We start from the raw sequence: 27,968 nt of genomic DNA, 5'->3' as shown, positions 1-27,968 counted from the left end.
GACTAGGTAGTGTCCCGGAGACCCAGGAGACAAAGGAACCAAGGCAGACAGGGGATGCCCGAGCAAGAGCAGGTCGAAGCCTGAATAAGCCAAATCCAAGATGTAGGCTGAAGAGGCTTTGTAGAACAAGCTTGAGTCAGGGCTGGCGGCAATCTGGAAGCAGTGGAAAGCAAGGCTGAAGTCTGATCACGGAGATAGTCAAACATAGTCAAGTAATGCAGAGGTCTGGGTCTGGAGAGAGGCAACGATGTAGTCAGGCAATGCAGAGGTCTGGGTCTGGAGAGAGGCAACGACGTAGTCAGGCAATTCAGAGGTCTGGGTCTGGAGAGAAGCAACGACGTAGTCAGGCAATGGTTGTCCATCTTGATGGACACAGGAACAGTCAGTAGAGGAGACGATGAAGTCAGGCTTAGGAGTAGTCCTCCAGCAGAACCTAGGCCTGGGAGTTTCCCAGACAGACTGGACACGAGGCAATGGCATATCCGGGTTGGCTGCAGTACAGACAGAGGCCAGACTGCTGTCGACGGCATTGTTCCTTAGGAGAAAGTCTACTCCTACCCATCTGTATGGGTTCCTCCTCTGCTGGATTCTGCGATGTATTCACTCTAGGGGAAGAAAAATGCTGAGCCCGGGATGGGCCTGGTGTAGACTTCCGGGATGTTCTGGACTCTTGAGAGCGTTCTTGTAGTCGGCGGTCAATACGCCCAGTGAGGTCAATCAAGTAATCCAAGGAGGAGGGAAATTCGCGAGCCTCCAGCTCATCTTTAATTTGAGGACTCAAACCTTCGAGAAAGATGGAACGTAGACAGTCTGAGTCCTAATGTAATTCCGAGGTGAGGGTTCGGAATTCAATAACGTAGTCCATTTGTTATGGTTTGTGGGTATGTGGACCCTTTGCCCAAGGTGAGAGTTGTTACTACCTGGGTCCACACCGTCAGAAGGCAAGGTGAAGCACAGCAGAGAGCTCTGGGTAAGGCTGTGGAGGGATCCCAAAGAGCCAGGCAGAATCCCCCAGTAGGTAGACAGGCTGGAGACAATACCAGGGGCAGAGACCCCCGAGGGGGAAGGTGCTAGGCAGACCATAAAGCGGGAGGCATGAGACTGGCCATGCAGGAGGTATTCTGGAGAGGCAACCCCAAGGGGCGGAGCTGTGCAGCGAAGGAGGTGCTGATGTAATGACGTAGGCCAACCCGCGGAACAGGGAAGCCCAAGTCAGGTCTCCAGTGATGACGTATGCTCAACCCCAAGGAGCAGGAAGCACTGACAGTCTCTAGCATGGAAGCACTGCCCCGAAAAGCGGGGAAGTGCTGGCAGTCTCTGTACAGCCTGTAGGCGCGACTCAATGCAATAGACTGGGAGGACCCCCCCTCTTGCTGCTGGACTGCTGCCTTCATCTTAAATTTGTTCAGTTCCTGGGTAAAGTTTAGGTTGCTATGGGTGTAGAATTGCGTACAATTAGGGTTCTTTATGGTTAAACAATTTTTATTGGTATTTGCATATGTAACTACAAACATCTAGGAGTCGGTGGTTCCTTCAACCCCTCCTAGCCAATTTAGAAGAGAACAAACAACCGATATCTCTCCCGGAGTCCCTCCCCTCCCTCCCATCCCCACCCTCGTTTCCCTCCCCTGAGTCCCTGATGATAACATACAAGTCCACTCCTCTATGACAAAAGTTTAATCCAGGTTGTGTCAGGGTTTGCTCCTTGCAAAGGAAAGTTCAAGCATTCAGTAGTAGACTCCGGGCTTTGTGCAGTAACGATTGGATGAAGGGCTCCCACACTGCAAGGAACTGTTTCCGTTTTCGAGGGGATCCTTGAGGAAAGAGATTCCATATGCATTAGGGAATAAAAGAGATTTCTCCAAACCCAGAAAGAGGGCGGATCCACCTATCGCCATCCCATTAATATAACTCGTTTCCCAACCAAACATGCCTTTTAAACTAAGAGGCGGGTACCAGGATCCTGGAGCCACAATGAAGGCATAAATCCAAACAGAAACCAGGAAGGAACAAGCGGTATGGAAATCCTCAGAATAGTAGCCAAATATTTCGCAATATGAGCCCAAAACCCCCTGATAGCCGGGCATGACCAGAAAGCATGGGCCAAAGTGCCCAAAACCTCCGGGCATGGTCCACAGAAGGCTGAGGTGGCAAAACGTTGACGAAATGCCATCTGTGGTGAGATATAGGCCAGCCCTAGAAATTTATATTGCAGCTCTTGATAATAACTATTACACGAGATCCTGGCCATTCCCCCAAAACATATACGTATCATAGATGAAGTCACCACAAAGTCACCATCTCCCGTCCAGCGATCAGCCAGTATAGTAAAAATCTCCAAGCGCCTCTCTGCTTATAAGTGTTTATAATAAAAGGCTAAGGAAGGCACCTTGTTGCCCAATAAGAGCAAGGCCTCCTCTAGTTTCTGGAATGTACGACGTTGCAAAAATGCTTGTGGTATGGATTTCAAATAGTGAGCAATTTGAAGATAAGGGAATGTGGAGGCACAGCCCTGCCCATAGTACTCGCGAAATTCTGCAAAAGAAAGCGGATGGCCTTCTTGAGTTAACAAATGCCCCAAATGGGTAATGCCGAAAGTCTACCACGTCCGAAAAACCATTTGCTGAGATCCTGGGGAGAACTCAGGATTGCCAACCACTGTTAATAAATAAGCACACACTTGGGGTATTTGCAATCTCTTAGTAAGGGCATTCCAAGCCTGTTGTAATCAGGCGAATGTTAGTGGATTGAGCGAAAAAAACCGAAAGCTTAGTCAGTTCAGCCTGAAGGGCATAAGTGAGTGTAATCGGGGCAGACAGGGCTCGATCGGCATCTAAGTTGGTGTATGTGGCCGTGCCCAAAATCCATTATCTAATTATGTGCATACTACTGGCTAAATTATACAGCATCAAATTGGACACTCCCAGACCACCCGCACCCCAACGCTCCTGTAACCACTCTAATGTCAGGCGCGCTTTCCCTCCCTTCCAAAAGAATTGGCGCATGAGACAGTCTATCAACAACAAATCCTTACGCTTAAGCTGAAGCGGTAGATTCTGAATGAGGTAGAGCCACTTCGGGAGCACTACCATTTTGTATAAGTGTACCCGGCCACTCAGAGTCAGAGGTAGACGCTGCCATCTGTGAAGCATATCCCGTGTTTGTTATAAAAGATGGGGTACATTCAAATGATACACCTGAGCAGGATCCGCCGATAAGTAGACCCCCAGTTAACGAATCGCAGTTTCCGCCCACTGCAGCGGAAAGGAATCCCGCCATCTCTCCCGAAGAGTATGTGGGAAAGCCAGTGCGGATGACTTACCCTTATTCAACTGAAAGCTTGAAAATCATCCGAAGCTGTCAATCAGCTCCAAAAGGGAGAAAAGAGACGAATAGGGGTTCATGATAAAGACTAACAGGTCACCCGCGAAAGCAGCACCTTTAAATATATCTTGAAAGCGAATTCCCCGAATTTTAGGTTCAATCTGTATCGCCCAAAGCAGAGGCTCCAATTGTAAAAGAAAAAGTAAAGGAGATAAAGGACATCCCTGACGTGTACCACGCGAAATTAAAAAAGCATCAGACCGTTCCCCATTTACAATAATTGTGGCCTGAGGATCTGTGTATAGCAAATGAACCACGTCATAAAAAAACCCACCAAAACCCATAATTCGTAAGATATAAAATAAATATGGCCATTCCACCCTATCAAACGCTTTTTCTGCATCAAAACTGATAGTAAGATAGGGGTTTGAGTACATCGACACATTTCCATCGCTGCAAGCACCCGCCTTATATTAGAGAGAGCATATCATTTACACACTAAACCTACTTGGTGCTGACCCACCAATGACGGCAGAAACAGCGCTAGGCGATCAGCCAAAATTTTGGCCAATAGCTTATGGTCGTAGTTTAGCAAGGAGATCGGCCGGTATGAGTCCGGTGTCTGAGAATCTTTCCCTTGCTTTGGGCTAAGAGAAATATGCGCATAGTTCATCTGAGGCGGGAAGCTGCCGGTAGTAATAAGATCCGAAAATAAAGCCTCCAACGGTTTGGCCACTTTGACCAATAAACAGCAATAAAATTCCACTGAGTAACCATCTGGGCCCGGGGATTTCAATCTTTCAAATGAGAAATGGCCAGTTTAATTTCGGAAGCTGAGAAAGGGGTGTTTAGAGCCTGCTGTTGTTCCATCGTGAGACAAGGGATAGCTAAAGAATTACAAAAATGAGCGTTCTCCTCCAACCAGCCTTCCACCCTGTAAAGCCCCAGATAATACTCCCGAAATAGCCTCAATATAGTCTTAGTGTGAGTCTCAACATGACCAGTCACATTCCGCAAGCCATTCACATAACGCCCCATGAGAGGATTGGATCAGTTGAGACATCAGCTTCCCTGCTTTATTACTATATTGATGTAATTTAAACTGATAATAAAGCATACTTTTTTTTGCTCGTTTGTGGAGTACAGTGTTGAGTGCACACTGTAGGGGAGTGATAATGATCCCGCATGGGGCCGGTATTGTGCTGAAGAAGTCGGATTTTCACTTTCTGTAGTTGATTAGTAAGCTGGAGGACTAGTTTATTCAAAACTTTAGGACGATGTGCTAAGTAAGAGATGATGTTTCCCCTTAACACCGCCTTTGCCGAATACCAGTATAGGATTGGGTTATCTCTATGCTCCTTATTTAAAGCTTCGTAGTCAGACCATCGTTCTAACAAATATTTCTGAAACGCCTGGTCCTCTGCTAAATAGTAGGGAAACCACCACATCTAATCCCCTGTTGTAGGGACTGTAAATTGCAAATCAAGCTACACAGGGGCATGGTCAGAAATCACAATATTTTCAATACCGGCCTCACTTACCGTATGAAAAGCACGTCCACTGATGAGGAAGTAGTCAATGCGAGAGTATGTGGCATGTGCCCACGAAAGGTGGGTAAACTCCTTTTCCCCTGGGTGAAGTGTACACAAGGCATTAACCAGGTGTAATGTAGTCTCCAAAAATGCTGGTCCCCTCCCCATCCCAGGCTCCCGATGTCTCGTCGGTGAAGCATCGACCTGAGGGTCTCTAATAGTATTAAAGTCTCCCCCTATTATAATTGTGTCTGCCAAATATGGAAGTAAGTATTGGTATAGAACCTGATAGTATTTAAGATTGAAAGTGTTTGGGGCATAGAGATTGCAAAATACCACTGATTGATGATACAACTCAGTAATCACAATAATACAGCGGCCATCCGGATCCTTAATTTCTGTGCAAACTTGAATCGGCAGGTCTTCATGCAACAAAATCGCCACTCCTGCTGAGCGTGATGTTGCCGATGCCCACCTAATATTTGCATAATTTAGCATGTTTCAAATCAGAAAGGTGCGTTTCTTGTAAAAAGCCTACAGCTGTACCTTTCCATTTTAAATGAGTTAGAATCTTTGAACATTTTATAGGTGAATGAATTCCGCATCCATTCCAAGAAACTATGCGTGTATGACTACTAGAGGCGTCTGGAAGACCAAATCATGCGAAGCCGATCTTTCACCAATATTAGAGCCTGAACCCTCCCAGCCGGGGTCCATACTCGGAATCTAATAATTCTGAGACATAGAGGACACAACTGAACCATCATGGAGTGAATGAAAATCATAATCAACAACATATCAGGGACCCCCTGATATGTCGCCCCCCCCCCCCACCCCGTTTGTATAATACCACCAATAGCTTTCCCCATTTCCCCCACCTTAATCTGAAAATAAGAGGAGATCATGATCCCACCACCAAATCAGAGGGTAAGCGTAACCCTCCCCTCCCACCCAATCCCCCATCCAGCCCCAACCCAAACAATCTTACTTTAGTTGCAACCACTGTAAATAGATCCTTCTGTAAATAAGTTCCTGCTATTTTAACAGTTGTTCTTTTATTCTCCATTCCATGCTACCTATCTTTTCCCTCCTCTCCTGTCTCCCTCACCCCTCTCCTCTTTCTCGCCTGCTCCCACCCCCCTTCCCCTGTTCATTGTAATTTCCTCCTTTTGAGTTAATTGTAAACCGGCGTGATGTGCCATACGAACGTCGGTATATTAAAAAGTTGTTAAATAAATAAATAAATAAACCCACCATGTGTTATTAACAAAAAAAAACATGAACACAGAAATACATTGCAAATAACCAAGAATATCACATATAAAAACAACAATGGTGGCCCTTAGCACATTTATATACCTGCTAAGAGAATTAATAATATAATACAATAGCGAGTAAAAATCATTCCTTGCATAACATGTAATCATCCCTGCGTGATGCCCACTGCAGCTGTATTATGTCCCCAGGCTGGCGACAGTTCATTCCCTACTACTCAAAAATTAATAGCTGTGCGTGGATACTCAAGAGGTCCACCAGATCCACTGAGAGAAAAGTAAAGGTGGACTGAAAAAAATTTGCTTTGTGAGCGACGCCGAGGAAGTGGAACCCCAACACTGAGCCACAATTTTAACAAGCAAAGGAAGAACTGTCCATCCCATTTACTGAGGGCTCCAGGAAAAAAAGAGGGGGTAATCATTAAAGATGAGGTCGAGGGATTATAATAACAGCCATAATCGTCCCCAAGTTTGTCGATGTCCCCACCAACATATAGCCGCCGCACTCCTTGGCTCAGCAGAAAGGGCAACATAGCGAGCGCTAAAGTCGGATCGGAGCGAAAAAAAAAACACCCCATCCCGCTGCCCCGAATCCAGGGGACTAGAAGTGCGGAGTATTTCATGTTTCCTGCCTCTGTTCGCAAGAGAGGATTGTCCGCCGCGTGCAGGTATCTGAAACCAGGATCACTCATATGCAAGGGCACCATCCAAGCCGCAATCCCATATCAGTCAAAAAAAATGTAAGACCCATACCCCAAGGAGAATCTAGTAGAAAAGCCGAAGGTGACGAGGCATAAAACTCCTATATTCTCCCACATGTGAGGTACTAGCAGACACCTCTACCGATAAGGGACAGACGAGAGTGTCTTAGGGCCAAGTAATCAGTAAACAAAATGTGACTAAATCCAATACATGGTCATCCTCCCGACCAAAGTTAGGCAGCAGACAATTACTTGGAGGTACCGGATCCCCGGGTGTTATATTCCGCTACAAAGGCTTGAGCGACCTCTGAAGTGTCCAGCCATTTCACCCCTGCGGGAGTTACCACTCACAATCGGGCCGGATAAATGAGAGTCGCCCAGAGGCTCAGATTTATCAAATGAGAACAGGGATGCACCATTGCACGCCGTTGTGCAGAAACTTCCACCGAAAAGTCTTGAAAGAGCAATACCTTCTGCCCGTCATAATTTAGCGAGCGACCACCCCGAAGCGCTCTGAGAATGTCTATTTTTTGTGTGTAATTTAATAATTTCACAATGACAGTTCTAGGTCGGGTTGCATCAGTCTGCTTCAGGCCTAATCGGTGGGTTCTTTCTACCCACAGAGGCCCATTGGTAGTCGGGAGGTTCAACTGTTCCGGCAGCCATTTTTCAAGCATCGCCGACAGATCTGGATCGCGAATAGTCTCCGGTAAGCCAATTAGATGTATGTTAGAGCGGCGGGACCGGTTCTCCAGGTCCTCGACGCGCCATACCTGTTGTGCCATCGAGGCCTGGAGAGTCACGATATCCCGCCGCGCCACCACGAGGTCGTCCTGCACCTCAGACACCCAGTTTTCCACCTCAACAAACCTGGTCTCATAGCCACTGAGGGTATGAGTTAGTTCTGCAAGCTGTTTGGCGATTGCCTTTAATTCCGGGCCAATCGCTGCTGCCACCACCGTTTTTATGTGTTCCAGGTCTGGGCCAGCAGAAGCCATCCCCCACCAGCAGAGCACTAGGAGAAGATAGCGGATCTTGGCCTCAGGTTTTATCGTGCTTCTTCTCCTTGTCTTTCCGGATCATGTGCGTCGCCATGGCTAGATTGTCGGGGACCCTGATGTTGCAGCACAAACGCTGCGAGTAATCAAATTATAAATTTGACTATAATGTGTGGAGGATGGGGCTGGATGTCAGGGTGAGACACGGAGCTAGGACACCTACATCCGCCTCTCTTGCCGGCTCACGTGATCCCAATTAGGGTTCTTTAAATGTATTAATATATATTCACTATGTATCTGGTAGTGACCTACAAGGGAATGATCAATTCTTGATAAGATGTGGGGAATTTCTGAGTTTAAGTTAAAAGCCTCATTTAAAAAAAAAAAAAAATTAAGTGTGAAAGTGACACCTTCCTATAAAAAATTAAAGGATGAGCTAGGGGTGGGTGGGGGAGGAAATACAAACACACAAACTTCTGTTGTTGCCTGACTTTCTGACTTGCTCTTTAAAATAAAACACACAAACTTCTGTTTCTTGCCTGACTTTCTGACTACCTATTTAAAATAAAACACACAAATTTATTTTTGTTGCCGGACTTTCTGACTAATCTATTTATTCCAGAAACTTACGCTCATCCCAAAATAACTTTCTACAAGTTCCTACTATCAAAATTGCCCTACTAGATATAACGAGTTGCCGTGCGTTTTCAGTAGTGGGCCCGCAACTTTGGAATTCCATCCTAGACTATATTAGACATCTAATTAGCAGGACTGAATTTAAAAAGAGCTTAAAAACCTCTCTCTTTAAGTGTGCTTTTAACATCCATGAGGCCAATTAATCTCTCCTCTCCTATATTGCTTTTTTGAATTGTGTCAAGCTCCACTGTCCTCAATCCTTCCCTCTTTCTAGAGCTTTTAATTTGTTGTTGATTTTATTTTACAAATATATTGTCTTTATTTTTTAAGTTTCTCAAAGTATTTTATCTTGTATTAAATTTAACTTTGTGATTTTATGTATGTTATATTGTAAACCGTTTTGATTACATATAGTATAAAAAAGGTATATAAAATATTTTAAAAAATTAAATAAAATACACAAACTTCTGTTTGCTGCCTGTCTTTCTGACTACTTATTTAGCATAAAACACTAGTTTAGGGACTGGATTAACATTTACCAGTAATCCCTGGAACACATAGTCATGTAGGAGAACAATAGAACAATCATTCGGCAGCCAAGGGGCGGGAAGCTGGATTCATCTGTCTATCCTAAAGAAAAGGAAATTATCAGGTAAGTAGTAATTTCTCATTTCTTAGCATCCATACAGATGAATCCAAAACCTGTGGGATGTACCCAAGCTACTCCCGAATACAGTGGGAGGCTGCCCACAGTCCAGTCAAAATCACATGTGCAAAGGCTGCGTCCTCCCAGGCCTGCACATCCAGAAATTAATACCTGGAAAAGGTCTGTAAAGAGGACCATGTCACAGTTCTGCAAATGCTGATGGGAGATAACAATCTAACCTCTGCCCATGACACTGTCTGAGCTTAGCATCCACATACTTGGCCGTGACTACTCCTTAATCCAGCGAGTTATTTTAGCCCACAAAGCTGGCTCACCCTGTTTACCTCCACCTTGGAAGACAAACGGGCTATCTGTCTCCCTGAGAGGTTTAGAAACCTCCAGATACCTCATGATATGTCTCTTAACATCTAAGGTTCGCAACAGACGATATTCCTCAGCATCTCTTTTTCATTCCAGAGACGGCAGGGAAATGGATTGATTCAAGTGAAAATCCGAGACTACTTTAATCAAAAATGAAGGAACAGAACACAGCTGTATTGCCCCGGGAGTCACTCAAAGGAACGGCTCCAGGCAAGATAAAGCCTGCAGATTCTACATGCACAACAAATTGCTACAAGAAACACCGTTTTCAAAGTCAGTAACCACAAGGAAAAGTTACACATTGGTTGAAACATAGGGCCTGCTAAGAAATCCAAAATCAGACAGATTCCACAAGGGTACCAGTAACCGCAAGGGAGGATGATGATGTTTCACTCCTTTCAAGAAACAGGCCACATCTGGATGAGCTACAAGGGTTCACTATTCACCTGATCCATGAAACAGACAAGAGCAACTACGTGCACCTTAAATGAATTAAGCGCCTTATTCAAACCATCCTGCAAAAATTCCAAAATGAGCGGGACCTAAACTGAACAATGAAGAACGCCTCGATCTTCACATCAAGCCTCAAACACTCGCCAAACCCACACATAAACTAAGGAAGTGGAGACCTTTCTAGCAATCACCGCAGTAGAATACCCACACTTCAGCAAGCGAGTGTTACAATTTTTGTGGATCCAAGGGAAGAAACTAACAGTCTTACCTTGAAATGAAGACTGAAGTGGAGACAGTTGACGAGCGGTCAATGACCAGAGTCGAACAGGCGACCAAGACAAGCGGTAACCAGTCTTGACGGACAGAGTGTTGGGGCAGGCAGCAAACATCCAAGTCCAGAATCTAGCAATGGGTCGATGCAGGCAGCAAACAAACCAAGTCCAGAATCCAGCAAGGAGTCGAGGCAGGCAGCAAACAATCCAAGTCCAGAATCCAGCAAGGGGTCGAAGCAGCAAACGGAAGCCCAAGGACAGAACTCACACACAAGAGGAACTCACAAGGCAGGAGCAGGGAGTGAGGAGAACACTAGGAGCAGGACAATCAGCACAATCCAATAGATGCAGCAAAGCACCCACTCACCAGACCTGTTGCCAAAGTAAAGAACTGCAGGAAGGTCCTGCTTAAATGCTGACTGCCCCTGATCTCTTCTGCAGCAACTTCCGGCAGGGATGTTCAGTGTAGCAGGAAGGAGGGGATAAAATGGAGCACGCCTCATGTCATGCTCCACTCAGTGGGAGCTGCTGCTGCCGCTTATGGGGGCCATCACCACACCGCAGAAACACTACGGACATGCAAGACTCGGGTCGTTTTGTAATAACGAGCCCTCTCAAGAGCGATACCGTAAGACAAAATCAAGTCAGATCTTTGTGAAGAACAGGCCCCTGCTGCAACAGATCCCTGTGCGCTGGAAATCAGAGTGGGGAGTCTACCAGGAGCCTTCACAGATCCACATATCATGGTCTCCAGGGCCTGCCTGGTGCCACCAGAAGCACCATCCCTCTGTGACTCTCGACCCTCTGAACCATTCTCCCCAATATGAGCCACGTGGGAAAGGCATATAGCAGCTTGTCCTTCAGCCGTTCCTGCACAACAGCATTTGTGCCCAATGACCTTGGATCTCTTCTGCAACTGAAGAATTGAGAAACCTTCGCATTGCAAGAAGTTGCCAGCAGGTTCAGAAAAGGAAGACCCCAGTGATCCACTATTAGCCGAAATGCCTCATTTGACAATTCCCATTCTTCTGGGACCAGACTCTGCCTGCTGAGAAAGTCTGCTCTTACACTGTCTTTTCCTGCAATGTGCAAAGCTGAGATTTCCTGAAGATGCAGTTCCACCCATTCCATAAGTTGCTCTATTTCCTGCAACACCTGCTGGCTCTTGGTTCCTCCCTGCTGATTGATGTAGGCCACTGTCATTGCATTTTCTGACATTATCCAGACCACTCAACCCTGTAACCTGTGACCGAACTGCAAGCATGCCAACCGGACCACCTGGGCTTCCAGCTGATTGATGTTTCAGAGAGATTCTTCTGCACTCCAGCACCCCTGCACTGTCAGCTCCTGACAGTGAACTCTCCTGCCTTGGAGGCTCGCATCTGTCGTGAGTACTAGCCAGTTCGATGAACTTAGGGAAACCCCCCTTCCTTCCTTAGATGATCCACTTTTAACTACCATCACTCCACTTTGATTTATCCTATACCTCACTATATTATCCAATCTGTTCCATCCAAATGGTTTTAAACCACTGTAACCTGCTTTGAGTGAAAAATAGCTCAAAATGAGTGCAAATTTCTATCAGCAAGTGGAGTTGAATCAAATAGTCTTGAGATTGTGGGCTCCAACGAGACAGCAGAGTGTACTGAAGAGGATGCATATGCACCCTCGCCCACAGCACCACTTCCAGGTTCACTGCCATCAATCCAAGCACATGTATATAGAACCACACTGTTGGGCATATTGTGTTCGTCAATAGGCATATCTGAACCATCTTCTGAATACGGCCCTCTGGCACCACTATCATAACCTTGGAAAAAGTTCTGGGCACAGTGGCCAAACCAAAAGGAAATGCTCAAAACTGAGAATGATGCCCCTAAACCGCAAAACGCAGAAATCGTTGATGCTCTAGTCAGATAGGAATATACAGGTATACCTCAAACAAATCCAGAGACATCAGGAACTCCCCTGACTGTACTGTGAGTATTACTGAGTGCAAGGCTTCCATGAGAAAATGAGTCACACACAAATGAAGGTTGAATCCTTTGAGATCGAGGATGGGCCGAAAAGAGCCCTCTTTCTTGGGCACCCCGAAATAAATGGAATATCGGCCTGTATTTTGTTGAGACATGGGAACTGGAACCACAGCCCACAGGCTGAGGAGTCTTGACAGGATACACTCCTCTGCCTGTCTCTTCTGCGGAGAGTTACATGGAGACACTATTGCGTCGGAGGTGGACCCTTGGGCCGAGGTGGGTTTGCCGCAAACAGTAGGTAGGGACCTATGGGTCCCCACTGTCGGCAAGTGGAGTGGGCTGAAGGTAGAGGCTGCTGGAGCTTCACTTATACCTGCCCTCGTTCCCCTCAGGTTGAGCCTTTGGGTGCCAGGGCCGGCAGGACTTAGGTAGGCCTCGAGGTTAGTTAGTAAAGAGAAGTGGTTCAGCCCAGAGACAGCAGCCGATAAGTGGCATAGACCTATCCTGGTCTGGGTTCAGTACAGGAACTCAGGTGCCATAGGAAAGGAAGGTAACTGGAGGCACTCAAGCAAAGAAAGGCCGGAGCCTTGTACATCCACGTCCAGGGAACAGGCGACAGGAGGCGTCACTGACAAGCTAGGATCAGAGCCGGCGTCAGGCAGAGGTCATGGCAAGCGATGTAGAACTCTGGACAAGGAGAGGTCTAGTCAATCAAAGCAATGGTCAGGGCATGGAGAAGGCAGGCGTAGTCAAGCGTGGCTTGATTACGCCTGCCTTCCAGCTAAAAATACCGTTCCACATCCACTCCTCCACAAGACCAATCAGAACCGCCTACAAAGTGACTCTCCACGTCCCCCCCCCCCCCCCCACTAAGTCTACGCTCCACCCATCATTAAGGAAGCACGCCTTCTCTACCGCCGGACCTTCCCAATGGAAAGCTTTACCCCCTAACCTACGCCAGGAACAATGCCCGCTTACCTGTAGAAAGAAATTGAAGACCTGGTTATTCACACAAGCCTTCCCTTAATATCCTGCGACACAATCACGGACTTCAGATGCAATTATCGTTCAAAACTTGAGGTAATAACGTTGAATTTTATTTCCCTTCCCCGACTCCCAGTTGCTTCTCCCCCCCCCCCCCCCACCTCCAACCAGATAGCCCTGTCCTCCCTTAATATTCGAACTAAGTGCAGAGATATGTTTGAAATTATCTACACCTTCTTCGAGGTTTTATTGTATTTATATTGTTAACCACTTGATATATGTTATGCATTACATTATTTCTATTACTTATATCTAATTCTCCTCCAAAATTTGGTTCGAAGATATTTGTTATTTGTTACTTTGACAAGGTTTGGTTCGATGTAAACCGGTGTGATAAGAATCTTTGTCTTGAACTTTGGTATAGTAAAAAGATGTAAATAAGGTCCAGTACTGGAGATAGGATGAAGAGTAGTCAGGCATAGCAGAGGTCCGGGGCAGGAAATAGGCAGAAGAGTAGTCAGCATAACAGAGTCGAAATCCAAAGAGTCAGTCCAACACATAGACGAGACAGGAACGAGAAAGGCAGGAACCATAGGAATCAGGAACACGACGTAGAGAGAATTCTCTATCAGCAACGAGTACTCTGAGTACGAGCTATGGAGCGAGGCCTGAGCTTATATACGCTGAAGAGTTTGAAGTCAGCATCCAGGGCTGCAGCCAGGTTCCCGCCGCGGGCCCTTTAGAAGAACTAGCGATGTGCGCGTGCACGCCTAGGGAGGTGCGCAGCGCCGATGGCGGTGTCTCTCCGTGGGCCACGTGGAGAGGTCCGACGAGCAAGGATATCTTGCCTGGCAACACTGGGGACCATGGCAGAGCTGGAGGCACCAGAGGCGACCCAAGGTCGGAGCTGGTGGCCTACCGCCGCCAGTGAAGAGGAACCAGGAGCTGGAGTCCGTGTGAGAAGGTGAGAGGGCTGCGCTGCGGGTGGCACGTGTAACAGTACCCCCCCCCCCCTTTATGCCCCCTCTTGGAGGATGGGCATGATGGAAATTCAAGAGCAAAGTCCTATCCAGGATGTTTCGAGCTTGTTCCCACAAATTTTCTTCGGGTCCATATCCCTCCCAGGAAAGGAGGTATTCCTACTGGTGGCACCTATGGCGGACATCTAGGACTTCGTGGACCTTGTACGTCGTATCAGTTTCTGCTACCAAAGGAGGTGGGCTCAGGGGCTTTCTGGGCAGGCCAAGATAAGATCACAGGCTTTAAGAGTGATACATGGAATGTATTATGTATTCCCAGCGTAGGAGACAGCCAAAGCTGGTATGTAACAGGACTGATGTATCTAGGAGCGAATCTCTGAGACGGAATTCGAAGTTGGATATATCGAATACTTAACCAGGGCGTTAATTCAGGAGCTGAGTGACGTCGACTGTCAGCAGTTCTCTTGATCCGGGAGGCGGTTTGACGCAAGCGGAGATTTGTCTGTTCCCATAGCGTTTTAAGGGCATCCGCAGTAGCCTGTGCTGCAGGGGATGGCACTGATAGAGGTATGAGTAGTGGTGGTCGTGGTTGTTTCCCATAGACATTGAAAATGGAGATGTTCCAGTAGCAGTGGAAAACTCTGCCCAGGATAAGAGGTCTGACCAATTATCTTGTCAGCCATTGATGTAAGTGCGCAGGAAGGCCTTCAAGGAGAGATTCATCCACTCACCTTGCCCGTTGGCTTGGGGATGATAGGCGGTCGTAAGGCTGATGTTAATTCCAAATTTTCGGCAGAGGGAGCACCAGTACCTTGAAACAAATTGAGGACCTCGATCTGAAACAATATCCGTGGGTAAGCTATGCAGTCTGAAGATATGGCAGAAGAATAATCGTGCTAGCTCTGGAGGTACAAAACGGGCCATGTTAGAAAAACCATCTATGGCGACCCTTTGAAGGTGGCAGATCCACAATGAAATCCGTAGATAAGTGAGTCCATAGTTCTTCGTGTGCTGGAAGCAGTTGTAAAAGACCCCAAGGTCGTCCGACCAGGGGTTTTTTCTGTGCACGTACGTTACAGGATTCGACGTACGCTTTCGCGTCAGAGACCATGGTAGGCCACCAGAAGAACCACTGGAGCAGTGCCACGATTCGTGCTTGTCCTGGGTGACCAGCGAATTTGGAATCGTGTGCCCAGCTTAGAACTCTTTCTCAGAGTCATCGGGGCATGACCGTTTTTCCAGCAGGAACTGAATGAGTGGCAGACAAATACAGGCCAGATTGATTATATGAGTCGGCTCTTCCAGAGCGTCTTTGGGCTCGAAGGATCGTGATAGGGAATCTGCCCAGAGAATCTAGTCGGCTGGGCGATAGCGGAGTTCGAAATAGAATCTGGAGAAAAACAAGGCCCATCGAGCTTAACGGGCATTGAGACGTTGTGTTTGACTCAAATGTTCCAGATTCTTATGATCAGTGAATACAGTAAATTTGTGTTTTGTGCTCTCTAGCATGGGCACCACTCTTTGAGAGCCAATTTTATGGCAAGCAGCTCACAATCCCCAATGCTGTAATTTTGCTCTGCAGATGAAAATTTACGGGAGTAAAAGGAACAGTGAACTACAGTACCAGAGGTGGTGCAATGACCCAGGACGGCCCCAGCCCCAATAGCGGAGGTGTCAACTTAGACTAGAAACTGACAACTTGGGTCAGGGTGGTGCAGACAGGACCCCTTCTAGAAGGCTTCCTTCAAATGTTGGAAGGCGGCAATGGCCTCAGGCGGCCAGTTTTGTGTGTCTTGGCCTTTACGGGTCAAGGCTATCAATGGAGCAGCCAGGGTAGAGTAGTGTGGAATGAAGTGACGATAGTAGTTGAGGAATCCTAAGAAGCGCTGGAGCGCTTTGATGCCCTTTGGCTGTGGCCAATCCCGGATTCCCTTTAATTTGGCTGGATCCATAGAGATGCCTTGCTGAGAAATTATATAGCCAAGGAAAGGTAGACTGGATTTCTCAAATAGGCATTTGTCAATTTTGCAAACAGATGGTTTTCACAATGGCGCTGGAGGACGGTTCAAACGTCGGCATGATGAGTGTTGAGGTCTTTAGAAAAGACGAGGATATCATCCAGATAAGCCACGACTTTGGTGTATTGTAGATCTCCGAAGATTTTGTTCATCATTCGTTGGAATACTGCGGGCACATTACAGAGGCCAAAGGGCATCACCAAGTATTCGTAGTGCCGGTCCCGGGTGTTAAAGGCAGTTTTCAAAATGTCATTGGGATGGATTATCAGCAGGTTTCACGCTCCACGTAAATCCAGCTTCGTGAATATGGAGGCACCCTGGAGACGGTCAAATAATTCAAAAATTAATGGCAAGGGATATATATCCTTACGGGTGATGGCGTTTAGGCCGCGGTAGTCAATACTCGGCCTAAGTGATCCATCTTTCTTGGTCACAAAAAAGAATCCCGCCCCAGCGGGAGATGTAGACGGGCGAATGAATCCCTTTGCAAGATTTTCCTGAATATATTCCGTCATTGCCTTCGACTCGGGCAATGACAGGGGATAGGTGCGTCCTCGAGGAGGCGTGGTGCCTGAAAGGAGGTCGATTGGACAATCAAACCTTCGGAGAGGCAGAAGGAGGTCGGCCTTCTGTTTAGAGAACACGTCCTCAAAGGCCACATATGGAGCAGGTATGCCAGAGGACGCAGTAGCCAGAGGGACCACAAGAGATGGTATCACTTTCTGGAGGCAGGACTGGTGGCAGGCGGGACCCCACTTCACCAGTTGCAATGAAGCCCAGTTGAATTGGGGAGTCCAAGCACTACAGGATGGATGGATTTATCCAACACTAGTAATTCGAGTTCCTCGATATGTAAGGCCCCAGTGCGTAACTGGACAGGTTCCGTAGTCAAGGAAATTCAGCTGGGTAATGGCTCTCCGTAGTTAGAAGCAACCATAGTGATATGTCAAGCAAGCGGGTCTTTATGTCCAAAAGCTGACCAAGGTCTTTGAGAATAAAATTACCTCCTGCTCCGGAATCTACCAGAGCAAAAACCGGAAAGGACCGGGAATCCCAGATAAGAGAAACAGGTACAGATTCCTGAGGGGCTGGAGAAGTTGCACCCAAGATCAGGACCCCTACTGAACTCGGGCCAAGGAGTTTCCCGGATAGATAGGGCAAGTCTGTAGATGTTGGCCAGGTGCTCTGCAATATAGACACAGACTGGTTTGTCTCTGCCGGAGGCGCTCTTCCGGTGTCAGCCGCCCATGACCCAACTGCATGGGCTCTTCCATCTTGACCACTCTAGTATCACTGCAGGAAGCAGGGTTGGTAATAGGTGGTGAATGGGAAAGAACCCGCGAAGGCTTCTTGGGCATCCGACTCTCCCGATGATGCTCTTGAAGACGACGGTCAATTCGGCCTGCCAAGTCTATAAGGTCCTCCAAAGAGGAAGGGAGCTCCCGTGCAGTCAGCTCATCTTTCAGCTGCTGGGAGAGTCCATCCAGGTAGATAGCTCGGAGGCAGTCTTCCTACCAAGCAAGCTCAGTAGCCAAAGTCCGAAACTCAAAGGTATAATCAAAAAGACTTCTTTGTCCTTGACGGAGGTGTGGTAAGCTGGTGCTTGCCATGGCATGTCGCCCGGGATCATCGTAGGTCCGTCTGAATACAGCCACAAACTGAGCCAGTTCCTTCAACAAGGAATCAGAGTGTTCCCACAGGGGAGAAGCCCAGGTCAGCACCTTCCCTTCAAGGCGGGATAGGATGAACATGACTTTTGTCAACTCGTCCTGGAAGACAGAAGGCTGTAGAACGAATTGCATATAGCATCGGTTAATGAACCCTCTGCAGAGTCTGGAGTCGCCATTGAAGCGTAGGGGCACTGGAAGTGCCAAAAGGCTGGAGGCATCAATGGAAGTGGCTGTGGATGAGGAGGAGCTGAATTAGAATTAGGAGGAGCTGAATTAGGCCTAAGGTCAAGCCGGGTGTGAAGACATCCAATGGAGGCAGCCAATGCCTCCATGAATTGCTGCTGATCTTGTACCTTAGATGCCAGGTCCGTTACGGCCTGGAGGGCACGTGGCTCCACAGAGTCCATGGCATTTGCAACCTGTTGCGTTGGATGTGGACACTTGGGCCGAGGTGAGGTTGACACAACCCATAGGTAGGGACCTACGGGTCCCCACCGTCGGCAGGTGGAGTGGGCTGAAGTTAGAGGCCACTGGAGCTTCACCTATACCGGCCCTCGTTCCCCTCAGGTTGAGCCTTTGGGTGCCGGGGCCAGCAGGACTTAGGAGGGGCCTCGAGGTTAGTTAGTAAAAAGAAGTGGTTCAGCCCAGAGACAGCAGCCGATAGGTGGCATAGTCCTACAGTGAACTGGGTTCGGTACAGGAACTCAGGCGCCAAAGGAACGGAAGGTAACTGGAGGCGCTCAAGCAAAGAAAGGCCGGAGCTTTGTACATCCACATCCAGGGAATAGGTGAGAGGAGGCATCACTCACAGGCTAGGATCAGAGCCGGTGACAGGCGGAGGTCGTGGCAAGCGATGTAGAACTCTGGACATGGAGAGGTCTGTAGCATAGTCAATCAAAGCAATGGTCAGGCATGGAGAAGGCAGGCGTAGTCAAGCGTGGCTAAGGTCTGGGACTGGAGATAGGCTGAAGAGTAGTCAGATGTAGCAGAGGTACGGAGCAGGAGATAGGCTGAAGAGTAGTCAGGCGTAGCAAAGGTCTGTGGCTGGAGATAAGTTGAAGAGTAGTCAGGCGTAGCAGAGTCGAAATCCAAAGAGTCAGTCCAACACATAGACGAGGCAGGAACGAGGAAGACAGGAACCGGGAACCACAGGAATCAGGAACAAGACATAGAGAGGATTCTCTATCAGCAATGAGTACTCGAAGTATAAGGAGACCTGTTACAAAGGCAACGCTGTGAAGCAAGGCCTGAGCTTATATATGCTGAAGAGTCTGACATCAGCATCTGGTGCTGCAGCCATGTTCCCTCCGCGGGCCATTTAAAAGAACTAGCAATGCGCGCACCTAGAGAGGGGCACGGCGCCAATGGCAGCGTCTCTCCACGGGCCAAGCGGAGAGGCTCGACGAGCAAGGACATCTTGGCTGGCAACTCTGGGGACCATGGCAGAGCCGGAAGCACCGGAGGCGACCTAAGGTCAGAACTGGCAGCCCACCGCTGCCAGTGAAGAGGAACCAGCAGCTGGAGTGTCGTGTGAGAAGGTGAGAGGGCCATGGGTCTGCCGCGGGCGGAACGCGTAACAGACACCATGAACACATCCCGAAGAACACTGCAAAACTCCAGTGCATAGCCATCTCATATCACCTCCAGAACCTACTGGTCTTGACTCACTTCTGATAAAAAAGAGGGAGGCGATCTCCTATCTCCTGTTCCAGGAAATGGGTCGGCACACCTTCATTGGGAGGCTTGGGGTGCTCTATTACCAGAGCCTGCTCCCTACCTGGGCTACCTGGGAGAAAAGAACTCAGATCTACCCAAAGATCGAGTCCTCTAAAAGGCCACACCTCTTAGTACGACCTCTCGAGCTGAAGGATTGCAGCACTCGTTTCTTATCCTCTGATAAATGAGAAACCGAGGAGTTACTCCACTTACTGGCCATTTTCTTCAGCTCACTTCCAAACAAGAGCGAGCCTTTAAAGGGCTACTTTGTAAGGTTAGACTTTGAAGTTGTATTGGCCGACCAATTTCTCAGCCATAGCTGACGCCTAGCTACAACTACCGAAGTCATCCCTCTGGCCAAAGTGCAGACCAAATTGCAGCCCGCATCTGCCAGAAAGGTGGCTGCTGGTTCCATCACTGCCCTAGAATTTACACTAGACTCATCGACCTCCTGAGAGAGCAGCAAACAACAAAGAGCCACCAGGGAACAAGAAACTATCTGCAAGGTCATTGCCATTGCCTCAAAGGCCTGCTTAAGGATACCCTCCATTCTCCTATCCTGTACATCTTTCAAAGCTGCTCCCACTTCAACAGCAATAGTCATCCACCTTCAGAAAATGCAATTGCTCTCTTGCCACCGGATCCAGGGGATACAGTCCATCCAAGACTCATCCCCCTTTAAAATTTGCTTCTGGGGCACCCCATTCAAGATCAATTAATTCTTGAATAGCCTCCATAACAGGAAAGGAACATGAGGCTTTATGCAAGGAAACCAAAATGGGTTTTTCTTTGGCTCAGACATAGATTCAGCCCCCAAGTACTCCCACCATCTTCAATGTCTGGGAAATGAGATCCGGTACTTATCTCTATGAAAGAATCGCAATAGTTCTATAAGTTCCAATCCCAGAGGAATTTCCCCATCCTCTAGGGCAGTGGTCCACAACCTTTTTTGCACCAGGGACCGGTTTCAAGCAAGATCATTTTTCCATGGCCTGGCAGGGCGGGGTGGGTGGGGCAGGGGCGGGGTTATGGATTGAGTTGGATTTTAGTGCATACTTAATTATGACATTTATAAATCCTGCACCTCCAGTTCTCTAACTCTGTGCATCCACTGAAATTCCCACAAACAATGGAGCTTGGATGTTTCCCTTTCAGCTCATCATACTAAAAGATATTTTCAAATTCTGGTGTCACCTCACAGTAACAGCAGCACAAACACCTTCCACTGCCAGACACATTGTGAACTAACACAAAACCCCACAAAAAAAGACACTCAAAATCTATACTGCAATCCCATCGTAACATAACAGTAATAACACCAAGGACTCAAACAACAAAAACCCTACCTGTGAATAAGCAAGGGTAAATATTACACTGGGTCCTAGGATAACAATATACCACCTACTGAGGAAACAAAACAAACCCGATTGCTATAGATCCCTATACAGACACTACATGCTAGCAGAATCTCTCATCATGGTCACACTCACAGAGCAGAGACAGACCCTCACCGAATACAGAATACAAAATAAAGGAGCACAAATTAGAAAAAACTGAAATGGAAACCAAGAAGCCAGACTCTGTGTATTAACAATGGAAAAACAGAACCACCATTCCTCATAAAACAAATAAAATCAAGAAACATAAAGCATCAGTTATAATAGTAAAACCATACTAATAAAAGAATATTTTAAAACTACTGATAAATAGAATTTCTATTAATTAAAATCATATACATTTTTTACAATTTCCCAAACAACAATAAAATATTTCAAAACAGCACATATATCAAATAACACACAATAATTAAAACTAATAAGGATTTTAAAAAGCCCCTGCTGTCCATACATGAGAGCTCTTGATTTCTAGTCACCCTCATATTGTCGAGGATTAGGAGGCTATCCTCTCTCTGTCACACACATACTCACATGTCCATTCTCTCTCACACATACACTGTCACATACATATACATTCATACTCTTATACCCAACCATAACCTCTCGCTCTCACAGACACTGACACACTCTCAGGCTGTAAGATACTCTCTCCCCCTCCACACACAACCCTCCCACACACACACACACACACACACTCTTACTCCCCTGGATTTTCTCATACACACTTCATGCTCTCACTCTCACTAGCTCCCTCACAACCTCAGAGCCTCTCTCATTCCTCTGCTGCCACTGTCACTGCTGCCGCATGGTTATTGGGGAGGTGCTGATTGCTGCTACTTGCACTGAAGCCCATTCTGCTGCCTCCTCTGTGCAGGCCCCATGGGCTTCCAGTTCCTCCATGCTGATCTCGTACATTGTGAGATCCGCATAGAGAAAGTGCTACTCTTGCACATTCCCAAAGATTACATGTGCCAATCAGTAAAAAGTAATTTATTTTTTTTTACATCTGCTGTCTTATCTTAGTTTTCTAATCGGTTGGTCACAGGCTTTTTTTTCCCCCCACCTTCCCTTTCTTATTTTTTTGCCAATTCCTTTTATATTGTCTTTTTTTCTATTTCTTTTCTCTCCATCTGACTTCTTCCCTCAAACACATAATCAGGTTCTCATTCTCATATGCTTTCTCTCTCTCTCTCACACACACACACAGGCTCTCTCTCACTCCCACATGCTGTCTTGCTCAAGCACAGGCTCTCACTGTCACATGCTTTCTCTCATACAATCATTCAAACACACAGTCTCTCAATGGCACATGCTGTCTGATCTCTCACACACACAGAGGCTCTCACATGCCGTCTCTGCAAACATTCAGGTCTTCACTCCCACACACAATCAACTCATCTCATACACACACACATACACACTACAAACCCTCAGCCTCTCTCTCACCTCTGGGCCTCCTCTTCACGGGCCGCTGCAGGATGGGCTCTGCAGCGGCCCTGGTCTTCTCGGACCGCGCTGCTCCTCTTCTGCACGCGGCTGATGCTCCTCCTCCTTCCTGCCCGTGCGGCTCCGGCAACATTTTTCTTCCGGGGCCACGTGGGCAGAAAAGAGGAGGAGCACCTGCACGTTTAGACGCGACTGTTTTCTTCGGGCCGTGGTGACGTGAGCTCCACCATGGCCCTGCTGATCTTCTTGCTTTTCAGGTCATGCCTCCTCCCTTTTGGGGTTGGAGGAGGCGGGTCTCCAGCCTTGCCCTGCCTCCCCGCAGCAGCGGCAGCCAATGAAAGGTAGCCGGGGAGAGTGGCGCTGCGGACCGGCAAAAAACCCCCAACGACCCGGTCCCGGTCTGCGGATGGGTGGTTAGGGACCCCTGATCTAGGGAGTAAGGATCAGTCTTGTCATCTGTGCCATCTGGATCAAGATCAGGAAAACCAGCTCCAGGTGTACTCCAATGCTTACCTGCAACACCAGGCATACGGGATTTCACTGTCCGTGACTGGATAAGGTTGGCTGGGCCGAGCACTGTGCCTGAAGAAAAGACTGCAGTCCTTGAAAAAATTCCAGCCAAGAAGAGGCTGAAGGATCCATGCCAAAACCCGGGGGCAGGTGTCCTGTGCCTATTGAACTACCTTCCCCTGCTAATGAACCAGTTTGGGGAGCTCGAAGATCAGGTGACCCTTCTGGCAGTTCTTTTTCCATTCCTGCACCTGGCTGGGAAGAACCGGGCTTAGTAAAATCAGAGGGGAGCAATTTCCCCCTGAGCTTCCAAACAGTACTAACACAAGTTAGAAGGAAGGCCAGGTGGAGATGCTCGAATAGAACATGCCACACGTAGGGCAAGGTGCTTAGGTTTCTTCGTTATAGGCACCATCAGATAAGGCGCACAACACTGTGCCTACCATGCGGGAAATCAGGCGAGCTTTGGAGTGGGGCCTAGTCACAAGGGCTGCTCAACCAACCAGGCTGCACCCCCCCGCGCCCCCCCCCAACCACCACCGGAGGCGGGAACGGATGTCGGATTGCTTGCCAAGTAAGAAGACCGGGGGGGAGGAAACTCTACTCAACTCCCCTTCTTAGCAAATGTTTTTAAAACTTTACCTGAGCTCAACATAACCCACCTGAGTACAAGCACAATCGCAGCTGCGGGGGGAGAGGGTATATACCTTCACCGCCCACGCTCAGTTTCCTGCACCTGCTTGCCTTTCAGCTTTTTTTGTTTTGTTTTCTTTACAGCTAAGTCCAAGCCAGCTAAAAGCCAGATACAGGACCAAGGCACTCATCTGAGGGACCACGGAAATCACGTCAGGAATTCTCAACCGAGGGAGGGACCTTAAGGTATCACTGCAGGAGAGCGGAGCAAATTAATTTCCTTCTTCTTTTTCCTAAACTTTAAAGCCATCCCCAGTAGGGAGATGCACGTCCACCATCTTTTGAAAGGGAATACTGGTGGGCTGATGTCACTGCAGGGATATATATATATACTGTGATGTCAGCTTTGCTCCGTCTCTATCTGCTGGTAGAAGTGCATAATTCACTGGCTCTGGATTCATCTGTCCGGATGCTAAGAAATAACCTTTTTTGTTTTTTATTTTTTATAAAATGTACACTACTGAAAAGGAACAAATGTGAAATAGCTAAATAGGATAATGACATGATGTCAAATCATCAGGACATCAGCATGCAACACTTTTGATTCTTTACTAAGAAATAAGGGGTAGATTTTATAATTTAGCGCGAACGCGTACTTTTGTTCGCGCACCAAGCGCGAACAAGAGTACGCGGGATTTCAATAGATACGAACGTAGCCGCGCGCATCCATTAAAATCCAGGATTGGCGCGCTCAAGGCTGTCAATTTTGAGCAGCCTGCGTGCGCCGAGCCGCGCAGCCTGCCTCCGTTCCCTCTGAGGCCGCTCCGAAATCGAAGCAGCCTCGGAGGGAACTTTCTTTCGCCCTCCCCTCACCTTTCCCTCCCTTCCCCTACCTAACCCACCCCCCCCCGCCCTATCTAAACCCCCCCCCCTACCTTTATCGCCGGATTTACGCCTGCCGGAGGCAGACGTAAATCTGCGCGCGCCAGCAGGCTGCTGTTGTGCCATCACCCGACTCGGGGGCTGTTCCGGAGGGCGCGGCCACGCCCCCGGAACGCCCTCGGGCCGAAACCACGCCCATGGCGCCACCCCCGAAACGTCGCGTCATCCGCGCCACGCCCCCGAAACGCCGCGTCACGACCGCTACGCCCCCCGACTTGCCCCTCCATGCAAGCCCCGGGACTTACGCGCGCCGCTGAGCCTATACAAAATAGGCTCGGCGCGCGCATGGGGGGTTTGTGGTAGGTTTTCGGGGGGTACGCGCGTACCCCTTTGAAAATCTACCCCTAAGTGTAAAAATAGTTTGCTTTTTATTTTCAAAATATAATTTTGATTTTGCTATTATTGAAGGTCGTTGTATAACTAGCACTGCAGGATATTTAGATTACAGGGAAATGGCACTGTTTTCTTCTCAGGGAAGAATAATCACGCCTAAGCAGCAAATGCTGTCAAGACTGTCGCACTGGTTTTAGGATTGTGACTTTTGTACCTTGCGGAAAGATCCATGACTTTTAGAGAAATCTGTGATGGGAAGACATTTTCTTTCTGTTTCTGAAAGTTCAAATTTACTGCTACTTTTTTACTTCTAGAAGTATGCAAGTGAAAATTTTTACCTGATTCCCACCTTGACCATGGCATCCAAAGAGAGACAGGTGGGTTCCAACAGGATTATGATCTGGAGAATTGTAATCCAAACATTCTGAGGAAATCCCCATACTACGGATCTGAAGAAAAGATAAACATATGCAATAATTGTCTGTATTTGCTATAGGGTCAGTGTTGGGTTTTTAGGGAATAAAAATTATGTTATGAAGAAAATAGAAACTTACAGCCCCATGCCAGCCAAGGCGATCTTCTGGCACATGTAATTCCAAAAATATATTTTTCAAGTACCACTCAAAATTCTTGCATTGCAATTTTTCCCGGATCAGCTTTCTTTCTGAAATATCTCCATAATTTTCCTGTTAGCAATAACAGTAGTAGGACACATAAAAATCTTCACAACAATTGATGTAGTGATCACATACACTTTTTATTTTATTTTATGGTACGCAGATCGAACATGGCTCACTCATACTTTGAGCTGCACTGAGATGAAGTGTTTCCAGGAGCAATTTTAGGTTGCGGCAGGAAAAGTATGTGCAGAGATGACATTTTCAAATCTATACACATACTTTTTGAGCAAAGCACTACTTATTTATTTATTGGGTTTTATATACCGGGGTTCCTGTATGGGATACAGATCACCTCGGTTTACAGTGAACGGTAAACTTTGCTCATGGGCTGTACATAGAACATTGCTCATGGGCTGTACATAGAACAATAGATAACAATGGAAAACAATAACAATAGAAAACTTCGCTCGTAGGCGAAACCAATATAGAGGTAACGGGACTTGGCACAAACTGGTACAACGGGTACGTTAACTTCGTTCAAGGGCTGTACAAAGAGCAATATGGGCTAAAACAGTAGAGAAAACTTTGTATGCAGGGGGAGCAGATAACGGAAAAGAAACAAGAGATTGACAAGAGCTGGTACAAACGGGTAACAATAGTTGCAACAGATGGGGAGGAATGCAGGACTGGTCCAGTTAGTATCTAGAGAGAGAGAAATATAGTAGGGGCAGGTATTAGCGTGGGGGCAGGTAAAGGGGTTGGATGTGAAGAGAAGAAAGCAAAAGGTGGGACCAAACTGGGGAATCCAGTACTTGCACAAAATGTAGGTGCAAGTGATTGCATGTACTTTGTACTCATGGCAATTTTCAAAGAAAAAAATCCTTGCATATTTTCCTTTTGAAAATTGGTGCAAAGCCCACAGGTAAAAAATGTGTATGAACTTTGCCCTAACATGGGCAGTGTAAAATTATTCCGTCTTCATTACTGGCAATTCAGAAAGCTTGGCTTCATATTCATAAATCCGCCTTATATGAAAATGAGCTCAGCAAGGTAGAAGCTGTCTTTATAGGTCTTTAGGATACTGCAAGCAAAGACTGAGTTAGAGGGTAATGGGAACAATTTTTCTTTGAGGACAAGCGGCATGACAGTCCTCGCACATGGTGACATCATCAGATGGAACCCCGACACAGAAAAATTATGTCAGAGTTTCTAGAACTTTGACTTGGCACACTGAGCATGCCCAGCATGTCCTAAACCACATTTTCAGGGTCCCTCTCCAGTCTCTCTTTTTCTACGGAGCTATAAGCATTGCAATGTGAGTGAGCTCACTTTGGCTGTTTTTTGGCCTTTTGGAAAACTTTCCTTTTTCTCTCGGTTTTCATGGTTTTTCTTCACAGTTTGCAATGCCGGGTCCCTCTCAGTGCTTCCCCGTAATGCTCCTAGCCAGGGTTTTTGATGCTTCTGATAAGTTTTCTTTCATGGTCAAAAACATCCACGGCTGCAGCGCTTCGATACCCGCTGGCCATTGATATCCGCTGCCATCGATTTTGATTTTGCAGCCCTTTTGTTTCATCCCAAGATGGCCACGTGCAGTTTTTGATGATGCTGCCTGTGCCCAAGGAGCATGTCCATTACTCACCCTCATGAGATATGTGACCTGTGCCTGGAGGCATCGCATGACATCCGGAGTTGCTGCTCATGTGCACAGATGACCCTGAAGGGACATTGACTTTGGCTCAACAAAATGGAACAGCTCTTCGGGCTGACGTAGACTGTGCCATCAGGATCAGAGGTATCGGCAATGATGGACCTTGGAGCCACACCAATGGACATCATGCCATCGACATTGGCAGGACTGTCGGTTCTGCCGGCAGATAGCAGCGCCGGAGACCGACCAACAAGCTCCTCTAGGCAGAGGACATCAGGTTTCTCCTCATCGGCTTCGGCACCAGGGAAGGACCTGCCAAGCATTGAGGGAAGCCGAAGAATCATCGGTGCCAGTCCTCATCCATGCACAGTGCTGGGCATGGGATGCACTGGCTCATGCTGTGATGCCATGTCCCACAGGATGATGCTCAGGGCCATGTACCTGGCTACAACGGAGAACATCGTAATAGACAGGCTGAGTTGAGCCTTCAGACCACACAAATGGTCCCTGGAACAGGAAGTAGCAGATCAGATATTCCCCTTCTGGGGGAGCCCAGACATAGATCTATTTACATCCCCTTGCAACAGGAAGGTGCTGCGGTTCTGCTCCCTGTACAAGTCAGACAGCAAACCAACCTCAGATGCCCTTGCCCATCTTTAGGGCAAGAGTCTTCTGTACGCATATCCCTTAGTGGCGAAGACTCTCTTGAAGCTTTCGGAGGACAGATGGACTATGATCCTCATAGTCCCTCATTGGCTGAGACAGATCTGGTTTCCACTCCTACAGGAGTTGTCCATCCAGAGACCTATCAGTCTGGGGACTTCCCCAGATCTCATCACGCAAGATCGAGCTAGGTTGTGGCATCCCAACCTCTAGGC

The 27,968-nt window shown here is 47.5% G+C and overlaps 1 protein-coding gene across 5 annotated transcripts in view; it reads right to left on the bottom strand.

The window, feature by feature from the left end:
• GALNT4 (polypeptide N-acetylgalactosaminyltransferase 4) overlaps positions 1–27,968 on the bottom strand; it is a 400,871-nt gene that overhangs the window by 103,224 nt on the left and 269,679 nt on the right. For all 5 annotated transcript variants that reach the window (XM_029589960.1, XM_029589962.1, XM_029589959.1 and 2 more), the window contains 2 exons: positions 25,377–25,508; positions 25,161–25,271 (listed from right to left, as the gene is read on the bottom strand). In XM_029589960.1, coding sequence (XP_029445820.1) covers positions 25,161–25,271; positions 25,377–25,508 — 243 coding nt within the window. The remainder of the gene's footprint in view (positions 1–25,160; positions 25,272–25,376; positions 25,509–27,968) is intronic.

The sequence above is a fragment of the Rhinatrema bivittatum genome, chromosome 2 (assembly GCF_901001135.1).
Source record: "Rhinatrema bivittatum chromosome 2, aRhiBiv1.1, whole genome shotgun sequence".
Taxonomy (NCBI): Eukaryota; Metazoa; Chordata; class Amphibia; order Gymnophiona; family Rhinatrematidae; genus Rhinatrema; species Rhinatrema bivittatum.
This window is presented reverse-complemented; position numbering and strand designations above follow the sequence as displayed.